The sequence below is a fragment of the Zingiber officinale genome, chromosome 11B (assembly GCF_018446385.1).
Source record: "Zingiber officinale cultivar Zhangliang chromosome 11B, Zo_v1.1, whole genome shotgun sequence".
In the NCBI taxonomy this organism is placed as follows: domain Eukaryota; kingdom Viridiplantae; phylum Streptophyta; class Magnoliopsida; order Zingiberales; family Zingiberaceae; genus Zingiber; species Zingiber officinale.
Genome location: NC_056007.1, coordinates 19,533,818 through 19,553,715, shown reverse-complemented (window position 1 = coordinate 19,553,715; position 19,898 = coordinate 19,533,818). Strand labels below are relative to the sequence as shown.

General features: G+C 37.8%; 1 protein-coding gene and 1 long non-coding RNA gene across 5 annotated transcripts; one reads left to right on the top strand and one right to left on the bottom strand.

Moving 5' to 3' along the window:
* On the top strand, positions 1 to 1,357 carry LOC122035150 (MA3 DOMAIN-CONTAINING TRANSLATION REGULATORY FACTOR 4-like). The gene is made up of 2 exons (XM_042594545.1): positions 1 to 830; positions 926 to 1,357. Exons 1-2 carry the CDS (start codon positions 749 to 751, stop codon positions 1,333 to 1,335), a joined length of 492 nt encoding a protein of 163 aa, XP_042450479.1. The 5' UTR covers positions 1 to 748; the 3' UTR covers positions 1,336 to 1,357.
* Positions 1,358 to 1,492: 135 nt separating this feature from the next.
* Positions 1,493 to 17,736, bottom strand: LOC122035153. 4 transcript variants are annotated; one of them, XR_006126919.1, is made up of 6 exons: positions 17,354 to 17,736; positions 12,718 to 12,942; positions 12,586 to 12,651; positions 12,331 to 12,461; positions 10,042 to 10,133; positions 1,493 to 2,431 (listed from the first exon to the last, which is right to left on the bottom strand). It is a non-coding gene; the product is annotated as an uncharacterized LOC122035153 (long non-coding RNA). The 4 variants fall into 4 exon arrangements; XR_006126918.1 differs by having other exon boundaries at positions 12,718 to 12,827; XR_006126917.1 differs by having other exon boundaries at positions 12,718 to 12,810.
* Between the last annotated feature and the right edge of the window lie 2,162 nt (positions 17,737 to 19,898).

The following is a 19,898-nucleotide window of genomic DNA, read 5'->3' as shown; positions in this document are numbered from 1 at the left end:
CCCCTGCCGTTTCTTTCATTCCTCTCCTTTGCGTTCGAAGAATCCTTTGTCGGCGAGAGGCGGAGCTCAGGCGAGTCGGGCGAAATCTGAGCGGAGACCTTCTCCTCGCGATCGACGCCGTCCCACCTCGATCTTGACGCCCCTCTTGTGCCGGCGGGTCTCCCACCAGTCGACGCGGGCGTCCGCGAGGCAGAGTCGTCCCCGAAGCCTCGGCGACAATAGAGGAAAGAGACTTCTCGAGCACGGCAGATCCGCCCGCCTCGACCTTGACGCTCCTCTTGTGCCGGCCGGGGAGATCGGCCTTGAAGACGCTAGCTTCACGTGCCTCCCACCAGTCGACGCGGGCGTCCGCGAGGCAGAGTCGTCCCCGAAGCCTCAGCGACAATAGAGGAAAGAGACTTCTCGGGAACGGCAGATCCTCCCGCCTCGACCTTGACGCCCTCTTGTGCCGGCCGGGGAGATCGGCCTTGAAGACGCTAGCTTCGCGTGTCTCCCACCAGTCGACGCGGGCGTCCGCGAGGCAGAGTCGTCCCCGAAGCCTCGGTGACAATAGAGGAAAGAAACTTCTCGGGCACGTCAGATCCTCCCAACTCGACCTTGACGCCCCTCTTGTGCCGGCCAGGGAGATCGGCCTTGAAGACGCTAGCTTCGCGGGCCTCCCACCAGTCGACGTGGGCGTCCGCGAGGCAAAGTCGTCCCTGGAGCCTCGGCGAAAATAGAGGAAAGAGACTTCTCGGGCAAGACGCTGATGGCCTCAAAAGAAGAGAAGACGGCGGATGGCGAGGGCGTAGCAGACGGTTCTAGTTCTCCGACGGCCAGTGCGAATAGAGGTAAGGAGGCTTCGAAACCCTATTTCTTGCAAACTAGTCATTTTATTCATGTTAAATGGTTTTTTTTTTTTTTTAATGTTTGGCTTCTTGATTAGGTTTAGACGATGATCAAAGGCACGGAGATGAGAAATTAAGGAAATACGAAAAAGCTGCTTCCTTGAAAATTGAGCAATACTTCCTCTTAAATGATATTCCACGACTTATTAGAGGACTTGAAGACCTGGCTGCACCCGAGTATAATATTTTCTTTATTAAGAAATTAATCACACTCGCCGTGCAATGGAGGAACCAAACGGATGCCACATCGCGATTTATCGCAAGGGCTGTGAAAGAAGATGTTTTATCACCGATTGATTTAGAGATATGTAACGAGTTCCCTGAGAATTCTATTGAAAGTGAAATTGTATCCAAGGCTTGCGCACTTGTATCAGCTGCACATGCCTCAGAGGCAATGCATTCGGTAGGTGCCGCATTTTGGTTGGTTGTTTATTTTTATTTTGAATAAAAATTTGGATGTTTTTTTTGTATGATAGTACAAATCCATGTGTGTAAATTTGCAACATTAACACAACTTTTTAAAATCACAAGTAATCACGAATTTATATAATAACAACAATATTTTTCAAAATTAAAATAAATAACTAAAATTTAACACAATCGAGTAATCACTCACTAATAATACCTTATTTTTAAAGATAATGAATATAATCCAAGAATACATATATGCTCCGCATAACACAATTTTTAATATAAATTTAAGGACCAAACTAGAATTAGCACGATCGATGTAAAAGTACAAGAGCACGGCATGAGCAGAAACAATGATAGAAATTTTCTTAATCAACATCATGGTGGACAATACATCTCGTGGAGGGAAGTTGAGGATGTATCAAGGTTCTTTTCGTAAGCAGCTGCTTTTAGATCTTCTGCATCATCCTCTACTGAATAATTAATTGACGGGCTAGACCAACCAGTCACGCACTTGCCTCTCCCTTGCTTTTACGGTCAAATTTCAACAGCCTCTTCAATCCCTGAAACTTTTTGGGATAAAGAAGTTCATTACTATCAGCCTGAAGCATTTGAGATAAAGAATTTCGATCAAGCACAAGAAGATGGTTTTACTGAAACTTTTTGGGATACTGCTAACTTCGAAACTTCAGTTGTTTGTAACAACATTGGTGGAGAATCTCTCCGAGGTCTCTGAAGATCGAACCAAATTACCCAACTTTTTAGCAGTGACACCAGATGTAAAGGCCAGCTCTGCTTTGCTCAGATTCAAGGTTTCCTGTGACACCTCAAGTTTTTGTTCCATCACATGATGCTTGTTTGCATTGTCTGCTCAAAGTTTCTCATCGTGTTAGCAGTAGACTCGGAGGAATTATCACTTTCTGTCAAACTCTTCCACTCAGATTGTGCAATTTTTGCAGGAGAGATACCCTCAGTAGAAGATTTTGGTTTACCAATCGCTGCACCCAATGGATATATTCGTTCAATAATACCCTTGGGATTATTCTGTGAACCATCACAGCATTTTGCTTTAACTGAGGATTCAGCCACTTGGTCTCCAGAAATCAATGATAAAGTACTTTGATAAAGGATACCTAATATCAGAAAGAAACAAACTCATGTATAAACCCACACAGTGGTACATCATTTGGTTGCGAGAAAACTGAAATAAAAGTAAAGACATTGACAATGAAAGAGAAATCATCTTCTTTCAGCACAGCACAATTTTAAATGCATTAGGTTGATTTGAACTGATAATATAATTGAGTATTTTAAGTAATTTTCAAAATCAAGCAAATTTTTTAAAATCACAAGTAATCACTAATATTTTTAATTTTTAAAGATAATGAACTTATAAGATAACAAAAAGTAATTTTCAAAATTAAAATGACTTCCTAGATTAGTCCTTGAAAATAAAAAACCCTATATGCACTAAAAAATAAAATAAAGGTTATTGAAAGAAAACCTTTTGAGTTCTTTATCTATCTGCTTGCTTCAATTCAAGTTGATTTAAATTGTTTTAAAAAAAAATCTGTGTTTTCTATCTGCTTTCTTCAATTTAAGTAAATCATCTACCCTGACAGATGCCGAGAGACCTAGCCACCGCATCGCTAGAGCATACCATCAATGAGTCTGCGACGGAGAAACCTGCCAAGAAGCAGAGATTGATTCCATCTCCCCCGCCCAAAATCACACTCATCTTGGATTTGGATTTAACTCTGTTGAACTCAATCAGCGTAAGTAAACAAAACAAAAATGGTTCTTTCTTTATTGATCAATGAATCGATATTTACATGTTTTCTATTTTTTTCAACAGTTTGATCGAGTGTCTGCCATCCATGAGCAAATTCTGAGAAAGAAGGTAATAGAGCATGATAACCGTGATCTATTTCGCGTCAGACGTTTTGGATTCTGGATCAAACTCCGACCAGGGATAAGAGATTTCCTCCACAAGGTATCTTATCTGCTTTTTATCTATCTGGTGCTTTTTATTTATCTGATGCCTATTATCTGATGTTTATATGTTTGTTCATGTGTTGTTGCAGGCTAGCGAGTTATTCAATCTGCACATTATCACCTTGGGGCGCAAGGATTATGCATATGCCATGGCGAAACTACTTGATCCCACTGGCACTTTCTTTTCCGGGAGAATCACTTCCAGGGAGGAGGCTCACATGGGTAAGGATGGTTACGTGAAAAATCTAAACTATGTCTCGACTACTGTGTCCAATGTCTTGATTCTGGACGACACTCCTAGAGTTTGGCCTGACCACCAGAGTAACCTTATCACGATTAGCAGGTATGCATGTATTTATAAGTTAGTCGTCTATTTTGCCTTTAATTTCTAATTAATTAAATTGTTTAATTTGTGCAGGTATGCATATTTTCCTCAAACCTGGCAACAGCAGCAGATGCCAGTTGGATTATCACCTCTAGAAACTGGCATAGATACCGATGACACCCTCACATTGATCTTATCAGTAAGTAACTAGGATTTTTTTAGTTTTCAAATTAATAAAATTTTAGTATTTCCAGGCATTCATTCATTACTCGTATTGCGCAGATGTTAGAGAAAATCCATGGTGATTATTCTTTGGCATATCAGTCGATGAGGGATGTTGATATCAGGAGCATCCTTGCTACTCACCTCATGCCATAGCGAGTTTGCATTATACTACTAGTCTTACTTACGGACATTAATTTTTTGAGTTTTTTTAGACTTTATTTACTTCTAATTTTAGACTGCTCAGTGCAATTACCCCTACAATTTAAGGAGACCTGATGCTGATATCAGGAGCATCCTTGCTACTCACCTCATGCCATAGCGAGTTTGCATTATACTACTAGTCTTACTTACGGGCCTTATTTTTTTGAGTTTTTTTTAAACTTTATTTTTTTTTACTTCTAATTTTAGACTGCTCAGTGCAATTACCCCTACAATTTAAGGAGGCCTGATTTTGTATTACATTCGTATATTCTCTCAATGAACTCTTTTCATGGAAAGGAAATCACATAAGGCTTCACTTGGCTGTCAAATGTAAATTATGTGGAACAATATGTGTCCTAGCATGATAGTTATGAAAGGCTAAAGTTCCTAATAGTCGTCAATTAAAAAATAAATACTAAAATACCTCCTTTCTTTGGCCTATATTCTGAAAATAAGCCTCTTCTGCATGCTGTAAAATCTCAAAATTTTTAGTATTGCATCAGTTGACATCCTAGATATAACTATATTGGTAGAAATATCTGGCTTATCTGTCATGTTAGGAGCAAACGAAGTAAGCAGGTCAGGTCTTGGCTCAACAGACTCAACGCTTGGACACGAGACTTAGAAAAGGCACTGAGCAGTGCCAACGATGGCTTTGATTGATTTCCACCCTTGAATCTTATATGTCATTATCACTCTACCACGTCACGATGCTCTAACATCTCCCTTTAGGTCGATCCCTCCTAACAGTTGGCCCTTTAAGTCGATCCCTCCATGTCGTTATAACTTGTACCTTGTTCTTCCGATTTCCTTGTTGCACTTGAGCTCAACACCTAGCTTAACTCAGAACAAGACTATATAAGACAAGCATCAATGCCCAGCCCCACAAAAGAAGGATCCAGATTTTGAGTATGTTGCTGCGCTGGTTCAGAATCAACAAATATTGATGAAAGCATTGATACTGGCTTAAAGTCCTAAACAAGGCTAGGCACGAACAAGAACATCAGTACCTGGGTCAGGCTCAACAGATCTTATTGGGTCAGACCGGTCAAGGAGAAGAATCAGGCTTGAAAGCAGGCATGGAACACATCAACAATTCCAACCTAGAAAAGAGATGGAACTCCTGTAGGCTATATATACAAGAGAAACATATCTTGTCTCAGACCTAGGCAAGACAGTTGGAACAAAGAAGAAAAAAGAAGAGAAGTCAGTCCTCTTTCTCGTTCGAGGGTCTTGCTCACTATTCTAAGACAGCACTTTCGACCACAGCGATCATCCTTCTTTTCTAACCAACTAATGTGGGATCCAAACCAACCGTCTGATATACGTACAGGTGAGAAGCAAAGTAGGGCAAGGGAGAAGACATTGAATTGATAGGGAACCGTAGCCAAGTGGCAAAGGCAGAAGTCTGCAATACTTCTATTCGTCGGTTCGAATCCGACCGGTTCCTACAGCGCCATTCCATCCATCCGGTTACATGACTATGCTCTTCTTTCCACCACAATGGTTGAGTTTGAATTCAAGTCGACTGAAAAATTAACTCAACTAAAAAAGAATTGGAATAACAGAAACAGCTATTATAGTAAGGGTAGTCCTGCCTCCAAGTAAATAAAAGAGAAGAGAAGTGGAGTGGATTGTTCGTTGATTGCTCCTTTAGCAGCAGGGATAAGAGAACAGCTAATGCAAGAGCACCAACCAAGCAAAAGAAAGAGTGAATGAAAAGAGTGTTAAGGACTCACAAGGCATGACTGATAAGGATAGGAATGAATGAAAGAAGATATTTGTCGCCCCACCATAGGACATCTGAAGGATAGGATAGATCGATAGATATGAGCATCGCGACGTGGTAGATCTTTCATAGTTTCATACCAAAGTCATTCACAACTGTTGCTGAGGGACGAATCATACTTATGATACGCTCGACCAACGGATGAGTCCAAGTGAATAGTTGTTTGTACTAAACCACTATCTACTGGTACAAAGGCTTAATAAAACTCTTAAGCGAGGTACAAAGAGGGTATCGTAAGATAGGTTCAACGGCAAGGAGAGGAAAAAGCTTATACTTATACAAACAACTGCTCAAGGAGAAGAGATACGAGAAACAGCGACATGGAGAAGAAGGGCTCAAGACAATATTCAATCAGCAACAACAACAGTTCATGAGAGTTCTTCAGAGAAGAGCACTTCTTATAAGTATGTTTTTCTCTCATCAACAAAGTACATGAGCACTAATCAACTATAGCTGCAAGGCAAAGGAGAGCAACAACCTACATTCCAAGAGCTACGCCAGCTTAAATTGGAAGCGATTCAACTCATCTAGCGTAGGGAATTATCAACGATGAAGAACTAGAAGTAGACATTCAAGCAACGACTAACTCATAAAAAACACGGGGTGCCTCAAACTAAGTCTGCAGAAAGGTTGAATTCGGACCCGACGGTAGCTTCTTTCAAAAGCTCTTCCGGAGTCTGATAGAGAGTTATAGACTGCTTGCGTTTCTGCTCCGGTTGGCAACCAAGTCCTATTCAGCTTTTCCCGCTCGTTGTTGCTAGTGTTTTACCTCTCCCTACTCATCAAGACGTCACGTCGGTACTTCTTGTCTCTCTCCCTCTCCCTAACGGTCGAGTCTATCATTACAGATGCCCTAATGGTCGAGAAGTCTAAATTTCACTCCGTGGGCAATAGTCATGAATGACTATTCAAAACTACGAAAGATCGTACATATTGACAACAGTCGTGAATAACCATTCAAAATTATAAAAGATCTACCCCTATCAGTCGATCCCAACAACTTATAATAGTCAAGTGAATGACTATTCAAAACTATGAAAGATCTGCCCTTATGGTCGTCCCTATGGTAAGAGCACACGAGCACGTCGCTTCTCTAGTCCCATAAAGTTGTTCCCCCCTCTCTCTCCCTAATGGTTGAGCTATCTAACGATACCCATGGTGGAGTGTGTCATTATCACTCCTTATGGAATCACTCCTCATAACATAACAAAAGATAAAAACTCTCTCTCTCCCTCTCCCTCTCCCTAACAGTCGAGCCATTGCATAGCATCTCACGTATCCGCTCGAACTTACACCCTCTCCCTCGAGCCCTCCTTATAGTCGGCTCTAACAATTGATTCTATCCTTACGGATGACCTTAACAGTCAAGCGTATCATTATCACTCACTCCTCTCCCTCTCCCTCTCCCTCTCCCTCTCCCTCTCCCTCTCTCTAACGGTCGAGCGTGTCATTATCATTCATTCCTATGGTTGAGCACGTCGCTTTTCTCATCCTGTAAACAAAAATTGTTCCTCCCTCTCCTGAGTAGTCGAGCTATTATACATACCCTCTGTAATAGTCGTGAATAATAATTTAAAATTACAAAAGATCTACCCTCAATAATCGAGCCTATCCTTATGGATGCCCTATGGTCGAGCCTATCCTTACGGATGCCCTTTCCTTATCAGTCGAGCTATCTAACAATACCCTCTCCCTCACTCAGACCTCTCCTAGCAACTCTCTCTTGTCAAAGTGTCTATCAGTCTCCTTCACTCTATAAGGTATTAGAGAAAGGACAAAAGATACTCGTGAATGACTATTCAAAACTATGAAAGATCGTCCATATCGACAATAGTCGTGAATGACCATTCAAAACTACAAAAGATGTACCCCTATTAGTCGATCCCAACAACTTATAGTAGTCAAGTGAATGACTAATCAAAACTACGAAAGATCTGCCCCTATGGTCATCCCTATGGTAAGAGCACAAGAGCACGTCGCTTCTCTAGTCCCATAAAGTTGTTCCCCTCTCTCTCCCTAATGGTCGAGCTATCTAACTATACCCATGGTGGAGCGTGTCATTATCACTCCTTATGGAATCGCTCCTCATAACATAACAAAAGATAAAAACTCTCTCTCTCCCTCTCCCTAACAGTCAAGCTATTGCATACCATCTCATGTATCCGCTTGAGCTTACACCCTCTCCCTCGAGCCCTCCTTATAGTCGGCTCTAACAGTTGATTCTATCCTTACGAATGCCCTTATAAGTCGAGCGCATCATTATCACTCACTCCTCTCCCTCTCCCTAACGGTTGAGCGTGTCATTATCATTCATTCGCTTTTCTCATCCTTAAACAAAAATTGTTCCTCCCTCTCCTGAGTAGTCGAGCTATTATACATACTCTCTGCAAGAGTCGTGAATGATAATTCAAAATTATAAAAGATCTAGCCCCAATGATCAAGCCTATCTTTATGGATGCCCTATGGTCGAGCCTATCCTTACAGATGCCCTCTCCTTATCGGTTGAACTATCTAATGATACCCTCTCTCTCACTCGGACCTCTCCTAGCAACTCTCTCTTGTCAAAGTGTCTATCAGTCTCCTTCAGTCTATAGGATACTAGGGTACTAGAGAAAGGACAAAAGATACTCATTTAGCAATAGGAGCATATTCAACTCTTGCCTAAGAAAGATGATTTTAGGCTACAACGTCTTCACTTTAACTCTGAATAGCTACTGAGGCTCCGGTGTTTAAGGAAGATTGAATGGAAAGAGTTATTGGTACGCGAGAAAGAGATAGGTTATCTGATACAAGGAAGAAGGCTAACATGAGTTTGTGCTGTGTGGGGAAAGAAATAAGAACCTACCTCAGCCTCGGGAGACAAGAAACAAGACCCAATAACCCTAGAGAAAGAGTAGCAAAAGCAAGAAAAACAGCAGCAACTACGTATGAAGCAAGAACAACCTACGAAAGAACAACAGAAGCAACACAAGCTTAGGCAGCTTCATAAGGGGTGTTGAGTTTTAAGTGTCATCCGAGTCTGTTCCAATTGCTTTTGGTGTAGCTCCTTTCCTTTTTCCTTCTCGCACCTTTGAATGGCTACATAGGAGTGGATTTCATATCTCCATGGGACTTCGACAAACAAAAGGAATGAGGCTGAGTGGTGAAAAAGAAATGCACGCGGTAACGACGGGTAGCGGTGTGAGGTCCGGCACCAATTACATGAATTTGAAAGCCTGTAGCAAAGCTGCTGAATATGAGTTTGAAGACTTAATGGAGCCACTTAAGAGGGAATGATAGCTGCCTTGAAGAAGGAAAGGGACGTTAAGTGCTGTCCCGTTAGGGTGAGGAATGGAGTGAGTTAATTATTCTATTCTTATCTCTGGACTCGGGTTCGTATGGGCATATTTCAAGATGGCTCTACCGGAACAACATATAACATAACCAATCACACTGGAACCTCTTATGAAGCTTATGCAACTGGGAATAAAATTAGTACTCAATGGGCAGGGCAGGGAACTCCACTTAAGCTAATATCTTTTACGCATTGCTTTCCATAGGCATAGTGCATTTTCCCAATAGCAGCCAGGTGAGTCTCTTATTGTTCGTGGCCTTGATGCAGCTAATATAGTAATGAATAGCAACTATGTTTGAACTCACATTCCAAAGAAAGTAATAGCAGCATTGAATTCCAAGAAAGAAGTAAAAAACTCATTTAATTAAAAAGCAGGTGCCTAATAATAGTTAGTCTGAGGTTGGGAGGGAAAAGAATCAATCAACTGCAGCAGGCGGAGCACCTGAAGTCGTATATCCTGTTGTTCTAATAAGAGTGAATGGACAGAAGAAGTTTCTAAAAGTCATTTGTGAACTATACTTATTGGCAGAATTTTCTATTGGAGTTGAAGGTTTAAAGGGTATAGGTGGATACAATATATAACTCTAATAAAGGTACTGAGAGTGATTTTAAAAATTCAAAATTTACCAGTTATATAACATTGCATAGAGTTGACTACATGATAAGATTCATATATCCAACCACAACTTAATGAGATTAACACAGCTTGTTGATGATTACGCTGATGATACTTGCCGGGATTTATGGATATTCAGCATTATCACCTTATTACACTATCAATTAATGATCAACTTGGCGTAATAATAAGATTATTAATGACTGAAATTCACACACACTAAAAGATAAGATTGGCTCAAACCAGTGCATTATATACCTCCAGAATCTGGTATTGCTTCCTCGAAGAAACTGTCATCTTCTCAATTCCAAAATTCAGTATGTTGACCTTCTAAAGGAATGTAGGTTGAGCTGGAAAGAAGCAAAAATAAAAATAAGGTTTAGAAAAGATCAATCAAGGAATCTATTAAACTAAAATTTGCATATTGATGCTAAGCCATGAAATAAGATTAGTAGCTTTATGAAATTCATTCAGACATGATCATAAATTCTCTTAATTCTGATGCAGAGACAAAGCTGTGACCAAAATATGATGACTCTAGGTTCTAGGACAGCTCGTTTAGTTAATAAACTTTTCAATTAGTATTTTTACATTCTTCACCATCTCGCAATTTTCTTCATCCCCAAATCAATGCAATGTGCCATTTAAGACATCCAAAATAAATTGGGATGATTTTTTAATATCAAGTCAACAAAATTCTTCAGATTGGCATCATTGATGATAACATGGGTTCTGAAGCATCATAGCCCAACCTTCCTCCATGCTTCAATTTCTATATACAAACATAATAGCCAGATTGAGTTGATGAATTAATGAAGTTATAGAACATTAAATCTCTAATGCTAGCAATATGAAAGGTTGTAGATGATTGTCCTCAGATGATGCCTAACTGTGAGTTACTGATACCATGCCAAATATTCCTTGCTTATTGAATAACAGGAGTATAGATAAAATTAAGTTTGTCTGCTATATAATTGGCATTCATCTTGTGGGTATAGGACTTGTGATACCATGTCTACAATCTAATAGTACAAGTTTGTGCTAAACTGAAATATTTGGCTTCAAAGAAACTACTAAAAGAGTATAAAATTATCTTGTAGAGTTATCTTCTCCTTGTGTATGCATCTCACCACTCCTTGTTTTCTTTTTTGCATGCTTGAGATAGAATTGAAAATAAGTCGCAGCATTATGAGGCCTATATGTGTAATCATCCAGCTAAGGCTAGGGAAAAAGCATTATATGTGACCTTGAGTTGAGGATATGGCAGAAGCTGGTGTTCAAATTCAAGCATTCCCAACACTGACACTTTTGCCAAGCATCATTGTGGTGAAACTCAACACTGAAAGTGCTCATGTCTATGAAGCCAGTTACATGCCAACCATGTGTCCCCTATGGCTATATTCGATGGTGTCAAGTGCAAAGATGCCTTGCAATCTTGGGTCATGGCCCATCACATCTAAATGTTTTAATAAAATAAAAAAAAGGACAGCCCGGTGCACAAAACTCCTGCTATGCGGGATTCGGGGAAGGATCCATTGTACGTAGCCTTACCCTGCTTTTTGCAAGAGACTGTTTCCAAGATTCGAACCCGTGACCTTTTGGTCACAAAGCAACAACTTTACCGTTGTGCCAAGGCTCCCCTTCTTGCAAAGAGTAATAGTTGCATCTTGCAAAGAACAATAAAGTTACCAAATCATATATTGGACTTTTTTTGAATTGCATCCCTGATAGAGGTGAAGGGTGGTATGAATTAAGATTTAAGGCCATGGTTTTTCATCACCTTTATATCCGGATATACAAATTTGATCCATATTTCTCATTATATCTTCTCCACATGGTTATCTTATATCAAGCTGTCTAAGGATGGATACCTTGCATTCAGGCGACTTGGTTATAACCAAGTATTATTAGACACATGATTAACCTAAACCTAAAGATATCTAACTTCAGATTTACGGATTAAAATTTTATATGACTAGCTTTTGTAACAAATTATAAATGGGGTTTTCTCTTAAGAGCTCTAAGAAAAAACAAAAGAAAAAAATGGTGATTCTGAAATTTTATTTGGGTTTCAGAGATTTGAGAGAGTTCAGACAATATACAAGTTTAACCCATTCAACTTAGTTCAACAGGCAGTAGGAAGGAGTGAGAACACAACTCAAACAACTCAAACAACACCATTTACATGTCATATAAAATCCACATGACTAATAATTTCAGCTATATGTTATCTGTAAACATGCTTTGATCAGACTGGTAGGCAACCAGATTAGGAGGAATAGATCAAACCCCAATCCCTGAAGATATGAAGGCATTCTTGCAACAAAAATAATATGCATATTAAAAAATGGAGAGTTGGGAGAGAAAGCGGGTCCATGTACAATCTTAACCTTCCTAGGGCTCTCGACATTTGGTTCCAAAATATATTTTATTATTGAAAAAAAAAACTATTGCTAGTTTAACCCATGTAAAAATATATAGCCTCCCATTGGAAAACAAAGGGATTAAAAGTATCTATTTTATGTTGTCTGATCATTGGAAAAATACCTTTTAGTCAAAATGGGAAAGAACTTGTCCTTCTGCGAATAAGTTTTTCCCTCAAGATCCTTTAGGTGTTGTACAACTATGATTGGTTGTTTACATGAATCACATGATTTCTGACATAAATATGTTGACACCTATTCATGGAAAATGTTGATTAATAATCAAAAACTAAAAAATCAAACAAACAAAGTTCGTTTTTGCGGAGAAACTAAGAAATGTCATTGAATAAATGAAGTCAAGAAATAAATTTGTAGGCACCTGTTCGCCAAAACTTTGAAGAATCCCCCCCCTATGACAACCAGAACCTTCGTAGTATTCCACCATCTGTAGTTGTAACATCTGTAAGTTAATCCAAGAAATTTTTATAATTGAACAACACAACTAACACACCTGAGTAAATGTAGCTACAGACTTCTCTAGCAAGCCACCTGAGGGAGGTGAAGATTCTCTCTTTTTCATAGTGGCATTATGTAGAATGAATTCCTATCACATGTACCTAACTGTTAAGTGGAGATGATGTCTGGTAAATGTTTGTTAACTATAGAATGTATAGTATAATCATCATCTTTTTGCGATCATCCAGTCCATAGTACAATATACTCCACTAGAAGATTCCTGGTAAAACGATTCCATTGAATTTGGAATATTGAGGTGACAAACAATGCGGGCATCCTTTCTATCAATACTCTAAAAAATGAAATCATTAACAACTCAGCACCAAGCACCTTAATAGATTTAGAATTTAGGGTAAGTTTAGGGTAAAAAGAAGCTTCAAGAATTCCAAGATTAAAAAAAAATTTGTTTTGACCATCCTGTACCAGCATAATTAAAGCATAAAAACCAAACCACAGTAGCAGCATCCAGAGAAAATTTCATTAGTATATAGATAATAAAAAGAGTAGAAAATAAATGTTTAAAAGGGCTCTAAAGCTAGAATATAGGAGATATCAGCTAATATTTAACCCATATGAATCAAATCACAAAATTCAAACCAAATACACTGAATTAATTAACAAATGGTAGCCACTTTGAAAACCCTTCGGAAAGCATTTTTTATTTACACGTAGTGATAGTATGACTCGCATCCACGATTACTGATGTGGAGTATACTGACTAATCAGAAACGTCAAAAGTATAACATCCTAATATGTTGGAGACCTACTTACAAATCACTAGGGACTAATAATATGCTATGCAATTATACAAATGTATAGGTAAACAGGACTACCTTGGCAATTAACATTGATAATTTTCCCAAATCAATATGGTATCAGAATTGATACTTTCATTAAATCTTTGAAAAAGCTGAACTTGTAGCCATGTCTTGGTCAATACAAACCTCTCCTATCGCCCTCAATCTTTTCCACTACACTGCTAATTTCATTACGGCAAATATCTCCTAGAAGCTTGATATGGCTTCAATTCAATCTCTTTGCATTTTAGCATCCTGATTAGGCTTCTAGATCAACATCTCCAGCTACACCTCATTAATTCCACCTACAGACTTCTTCCTTACTACTAGTATCTTCACTGTGATCCTTTCTTTGCTGCTCTTCCCAGCAACCAGCAGCTCACACAATCAACCTCCAACCTCTTTTGGAGCTTGAATTCCAAGAAACCAACACAAACCTCTTAATTGAAGAGCCTGTCTGTTTTATGGTAGGTCTTCCTGAAATCCTGCAATCATTGACAAGCTTCCTTCTCCACCATAAGTTTGAGGCACCACTAGTCCTTTCTTTGCTGCTCTTCCCAGCAACCAGCAGCTCACACAATCAACCTCCAGCCTCTTTTGGTGCTTGAATTCCTAGAAACCAACACAAACCTCTTACTAGAAGAGCCTGTCTCTTTTGTGGCAGATCTTCCTGAAATACTGCAATCATTGACAAGCTTCCTTCTCCACCATAAGTTTGAGGCACCACTAGCAAGATGAATCAGACTCAATGACAAGATGATATTGGCAAAAGCCCTCTACAACACTGTACCACTAGGTACTAATGCTAGCTTCAATTCGAGACTTCTTCGGTACACCTTTCATGTCATGATATCCTTGATTCACCAAGGCAACTGAATTGCTTGCATGACATATATTGCTAGGTTCATTTTAGACTTGAGACCCTTCTTAGTGTACATTTAATGACTTGACTAAATGTACACTTGCACCTTTTTCTTTAGTTTTTCGATATTTAGTGTCCTAGTGCTGTCATTTTAAATTTAGCTTTAGGTGTTCTGTTAGTGTCCTAGTGCTGGCATAATAATGACAACTAAACGTACACTTTAATGAAAGTTTAAATGACCAAGTTAGTTTTGAAACTTAGCATTCAAAGAAGGATAGAAATTTAATGTCTATCAAACAATTCAAACTTCAAAAGTAGAACATACGTTAAATGAGAAGTAAAATGGGAAAGCAATTAGATTGAATGATATTCCAATAGAGTTATAGAAGTGACTAAGGAAGTGGGGCATTGAATGACTTAGAAATTATTCAACCTCATATTGAAAACAAACAAAATATCTGATCAATGGAGGGTAAATACTCAAATATTCTACATAAAAGCAAAGGATATATACAAAATTATATAAATTATAAGGGTATTAAACTAATGGGTTATAGCATGAAACTTGAAAAAAGAGTAATATAAAAAGATTAAGTATCTAAGGTAACCCAAAATCATTTTCGATTAGTGCCTAAAAGGTCAATGAAAGAAATTATACATATTCTCAAATAATTGATTGAATAACATCATGAAAAGAAGTAAGAATTACACATTGAATTCATTGACCTCAAAAATGTTTATAACAAAATCTTAAAGAAAATTATGTGGAGAATTCTTAAAAAGAAAGGCGTTAGCAATGTGTATATTAAAATAATTAAGAGTATCGATGAGGACGTAGGCAGAATAATTTAAAAAAAATTATAAGGTTACATCGAGGATAAGCTCCAAGACCAAATCTTTTTAGACTAGTTATGAGTGAACTCACTAGACAAATCGAGGACACATTATCATGGTGCAAATTGTATGACATTATTTTGCCTGACTAGACATACGATGAAGTAAATGTTAATTTCAAATCTTAATAAAAATTATTGAAAGTAAAAGGTTTTAGACTTAGTAGAATAAACACAAAACATATAAACTCTAAGTTTAGAAATATCAGATATAACAAGACAATTATTAAGAGATGACAAATTATTGCGAGCTTTAAGTATCTAGAATTGTATTTTCAAAAGGATAGAGTGGTTGAGAGAGATATTTTCCCTATTATACAAGCAAAATAGTTGAAATGGAAGAGAACATCAAATGTTTCTTCTTTTTTTATTATTTAAGAGTAACAATTAAACATGCTATGTTACATGGAGTTGAATATTGTGAAGCGAGTACATGAACAAAAGATGAAATTTACAAAGATGAGAATATTAAGGTGGATGTGTGAATATATGAGAATGAAAAATGAAAATATTTGAGAGAAAAATTTGAGGTTACACCTATGGAAGGAAAACTCTTTTTTGACACGTTTAAAATGGTAGGGATGTATTTAGATGTTCAATAAATGTACCAATTGGACAATGATAGACTAGACAAATATACACAGGAAGAGGAAGAGGAAGAGGAAGACCAATAAAAAATTGGTTAGCAACGATAAAACAAAATAAAATTATTTAAATATAAATAAAGATATAGTAGGGATCAAGCCCAATGATGTTGGAGGATCCATATAGCTTACCCCACTTAATGTAATAAAGGTTTGGTGATGGTGGTTGTATATAGTGTGTATGAGTAAATAATGAATCTAAACTATCCTTATATTCCTTAACAAACATACGACCACTAATTTAAAATGGGAATTTCAAATGGCTTTTAAATCAAACTAATTATACAAGATTGTGTTACATGTTACCACTATGACAAACCACCAAGGATAAAAATCCATGGAGATAGTTAGCTCTAGATTTGAGATATGTCTAGAAGGTTTGCTAGGATGTGTAAATATGTATTTTCTCGATGAATAGTAATTATCACCAAACTATTGGCATGAATTAAACTAGCAGTGTCTCTAACAAAAGCAATATAGTTCCAACCAACTTACAACTAGATAGATCTAATAAGAGAATGTTAAATCACAAAGAAAACTTAGTTATTCAATGACAATAGAAGCTTCATTGAATTTCATTAGAAGGGCATGGAGGGGGACTGCAAGGTGTAAAGGAGGGTAAAAACGCTTTGAAATTTGAAGATTTTAAGCATACTAGCAATGTTGTTAGTGTAAATGGGTAGAAATGCTAAAATAGTTTCAACAAATCCATGAGATCATAACATGCATCTTAAGCAAATGGAAGAAACTCACAAGTACCAAGGATATTGTCCTAATTCCTATGGATCCTTCTAATGATCAGAAATATTTACATCAAAAGAAAGTAAGGCCACAAAAAGAGGCTTCCAGTTCAATGAGATTGTATGCCTAGAATATTATATAGCCAAAGCAATTAAATTACGCTCAACAATTTTCGATGAAATGAAGATTTCCTGCTAATAAATACACCCACACAAACCTAGTGATCTTACCATATTATCCAACCATTAGCAATCACACAAACATCAATAAGAACTAATTCAAACAGGTTCAAATGGCCAATTTTAGCAACTAAAAAAAAGGCAAATTTTCTAAATAAAAGTAACTAAAAACCAAAAAGACACGTGATTAACAGAAGTACCTTGCAATGAGGAAAAAAATACAAAAGGAAGGCATCGCACAAATTAGGAAGCAACAAAAGGAAGATAATAAATTCCGACAATTAGATTTAAAAACCGAAATAAGAGATCTAAAAACACGTAACCAGTGAAATAAGCCCGCCTCTCACCATTTCCCCTGTAATGGCCAAAGCAAAACTAGAACTGCCAAAACCAGATTAAAATGAAATCATCGCAGCAGAAAAGAGGCAAACGGAATCAAAACGAGGTTGAAGGTGGAAATTAGAGGACATCACATCAAAAATTGAGAAAAGGGGGGAGGGAGTCCAGGGGATTACCTCGTCCTAGGCACCAAGGAAGAAGAGGAAGGCAACAAGAAACTCCGTCTCCTTCCGTCTCTCCCTCTCTTTCTCTCCTCCTCTCCCTTCCCTGCTCTCTTCTCTCGTCCAAGGCACCGACGAGGACGAAACCCTAGAGTCCGATCCGGACGCGGAAGAAGATGAAGGCAACAAGAACCTTACACTCCGTCAACTTCGGCGTCTCCTATCGAGCCCTCCCTCTCCTCTACGAACCCTAAAGAGAAAAATTACCTGAGCAATGTTTTTCTTGTACAGATGAATATATTTGATCCAAATACATCTCGTTCATATGCATGACAAGACTAATAAAATAGGATGTAAGTATAATCGATGGGTCCTGTAATGGCTATCTCAGTGGGTGTGACAAGACTAATAAAATAGGATGTAGGTATAAATGTCACTCCTGTGTTACATCTCGGTACAATTGATGGATCCTGTAAAGGCTATCTCAGTGGGTGTACCTTGGTTTACTGGAGGCAACAGGCACCACCTTGTTAGCGTTGGTTTACATTGAAATGCCAATGCACTCAGTTTTAGTTGTGATATTTCGGATCTGTAAAAAGTCATCTCAGATAGTGCATCATGGTCGGCTGTAATACCTAGGCACAATGTTATTAATGTTGGATTTACAATGCTATTAGTGATATTTTGAACGAGTATTTTGCCAGTTTTTAAAAGTGATTAAATAATTCTTTTGCAGGATTGCTATATGGATATCTGCTCTCCAGGAGTCCTCAGTCTTTTTATGGACAATTTTGATTATCAACATCTTCGCCGCCATTTTGTCATGGGTTTGCTTGTTGATGATGTGAGATTCACTTTTGATATTGTTTGCTTTTATACATCATGTGCAACATGATTAAATGTTACATTTGTTTCATGCTGTTTTTCCTAATTTTGGAAATTCTTGATAATTATGCATTATAGATTCTACCTTTGTCTTTCTACCTCTGTTTCTACTTGTAATTTGAGGATTCTGCTTGTGGTGCATTTGATTAGGTACTTCATACCCTAATGGTTGCCTTATCTTGGCATTGAGAATAGAGTTTCTGATTTGCAAGCACATTCAGTTTAGGATCCCATCAAAATCTCTTGTAAAAATTTAGGTGCTACTTATAGTATTACACTTTGTTGGTTTGTCAGTTTGGTGAAATGTCTGACAGATTAGATGCTGGTAATTCACAGATTAGATGCTGGTAATTCTTGGTCTCCAAGACTTGTTTATTACTTTTTTTTTTTTTGCATAAAGAAGAAACTATAAAGTAACAGTGAAATTTCAGTACTTTCCTTTTTCAAAATTTTAATCTCTCAAGAATCTTCTTGTTCCTTGTTGCTTTGCAAACATTTTATGTTGCTTCTTTGATCAGATAGCTTTATTGGACAAGTGAATGAGTATACTACTATAGATTTTCTTCCCTGGAAGAATCCAACAACATCTAGGAATTCCAGAAATCTTTTTGCTATATATGTAAATGTTATTATCTTGTAACAATGTGTTACCATCTACACCTTAGGCAAGTTTATTTTGTGCATCAAATGAAAGTCACCACTTTAATTCTTAAACTCCCTCTGATGTGAGGTAAAAATCATGGTTTAAAGTGTCATGCTGAGACGGTCGAAACGGGCGAAACATCTCATTCCGCTCGGCGATCGGCACGACCCCGGCACCAGACCCGCAACAGCTGCATGGTCGCAGCGGAGGGATCGCTCGACCTTGTAACAGTAGCGGAGGGGTTACATAATCCTTCCGCTGCAGTTGCGGAGGCATCGTGCTACCCTGCGGTTGCTGTAGAGGGGTCGCATGGCCAACGCGGTAGCGCCGAAGGAGTCACACAATCCCCGTGGCCATGGCTGAGGGGTCGCGCAACCCCGCGGCAGCGTCGAAATCATGCGGGCTCGCGAGTGGTGTCGGATTTCAGAATTTTTTTAATTAAGCTAAGGTTAATTATTTTAATCAACTCTTAGCTATGATGGAGATAATCTAAAAAGGTTTTATTAAACTCTAATAAAATTATCTAATTAATTTTATATTTCATTCATTTTAATTTAAAAATTATAATAAATTTTTTATTTATTTATTTATCTATTTTCATTTTTTTTCTTTTTTTTAAAGATTATTTTTTATATTGTTTACTTTTTAAATATTTATGTTAAATATTTTAGTTTTAAATTAATATATTTTATATTTAAAAAATACCGAAATTATATCGGCACGACACGATACGATACTGAAACTGTATCGTTCCGATCCAAGACCGAAACCTCGACATGGATCGAAATTTTAAACTTTGGTACAAATTGCATAAATTAATTTTGTACATTGAATTAGGTTTACTTGCATTCCTCTTACAGTCACACCTTGCACTCCCAGTCTTTATGTTTATGGCAAATGTAAGCTTGTAGATATATTTCATATTTCACTTGTAATTCAATTCTTGAAAATGTTCACAATAATTATATTTATATAAACTTTTACTAATATCACTTGATGATATATTGCAGATCCTGGGTTACAAGATTTTTA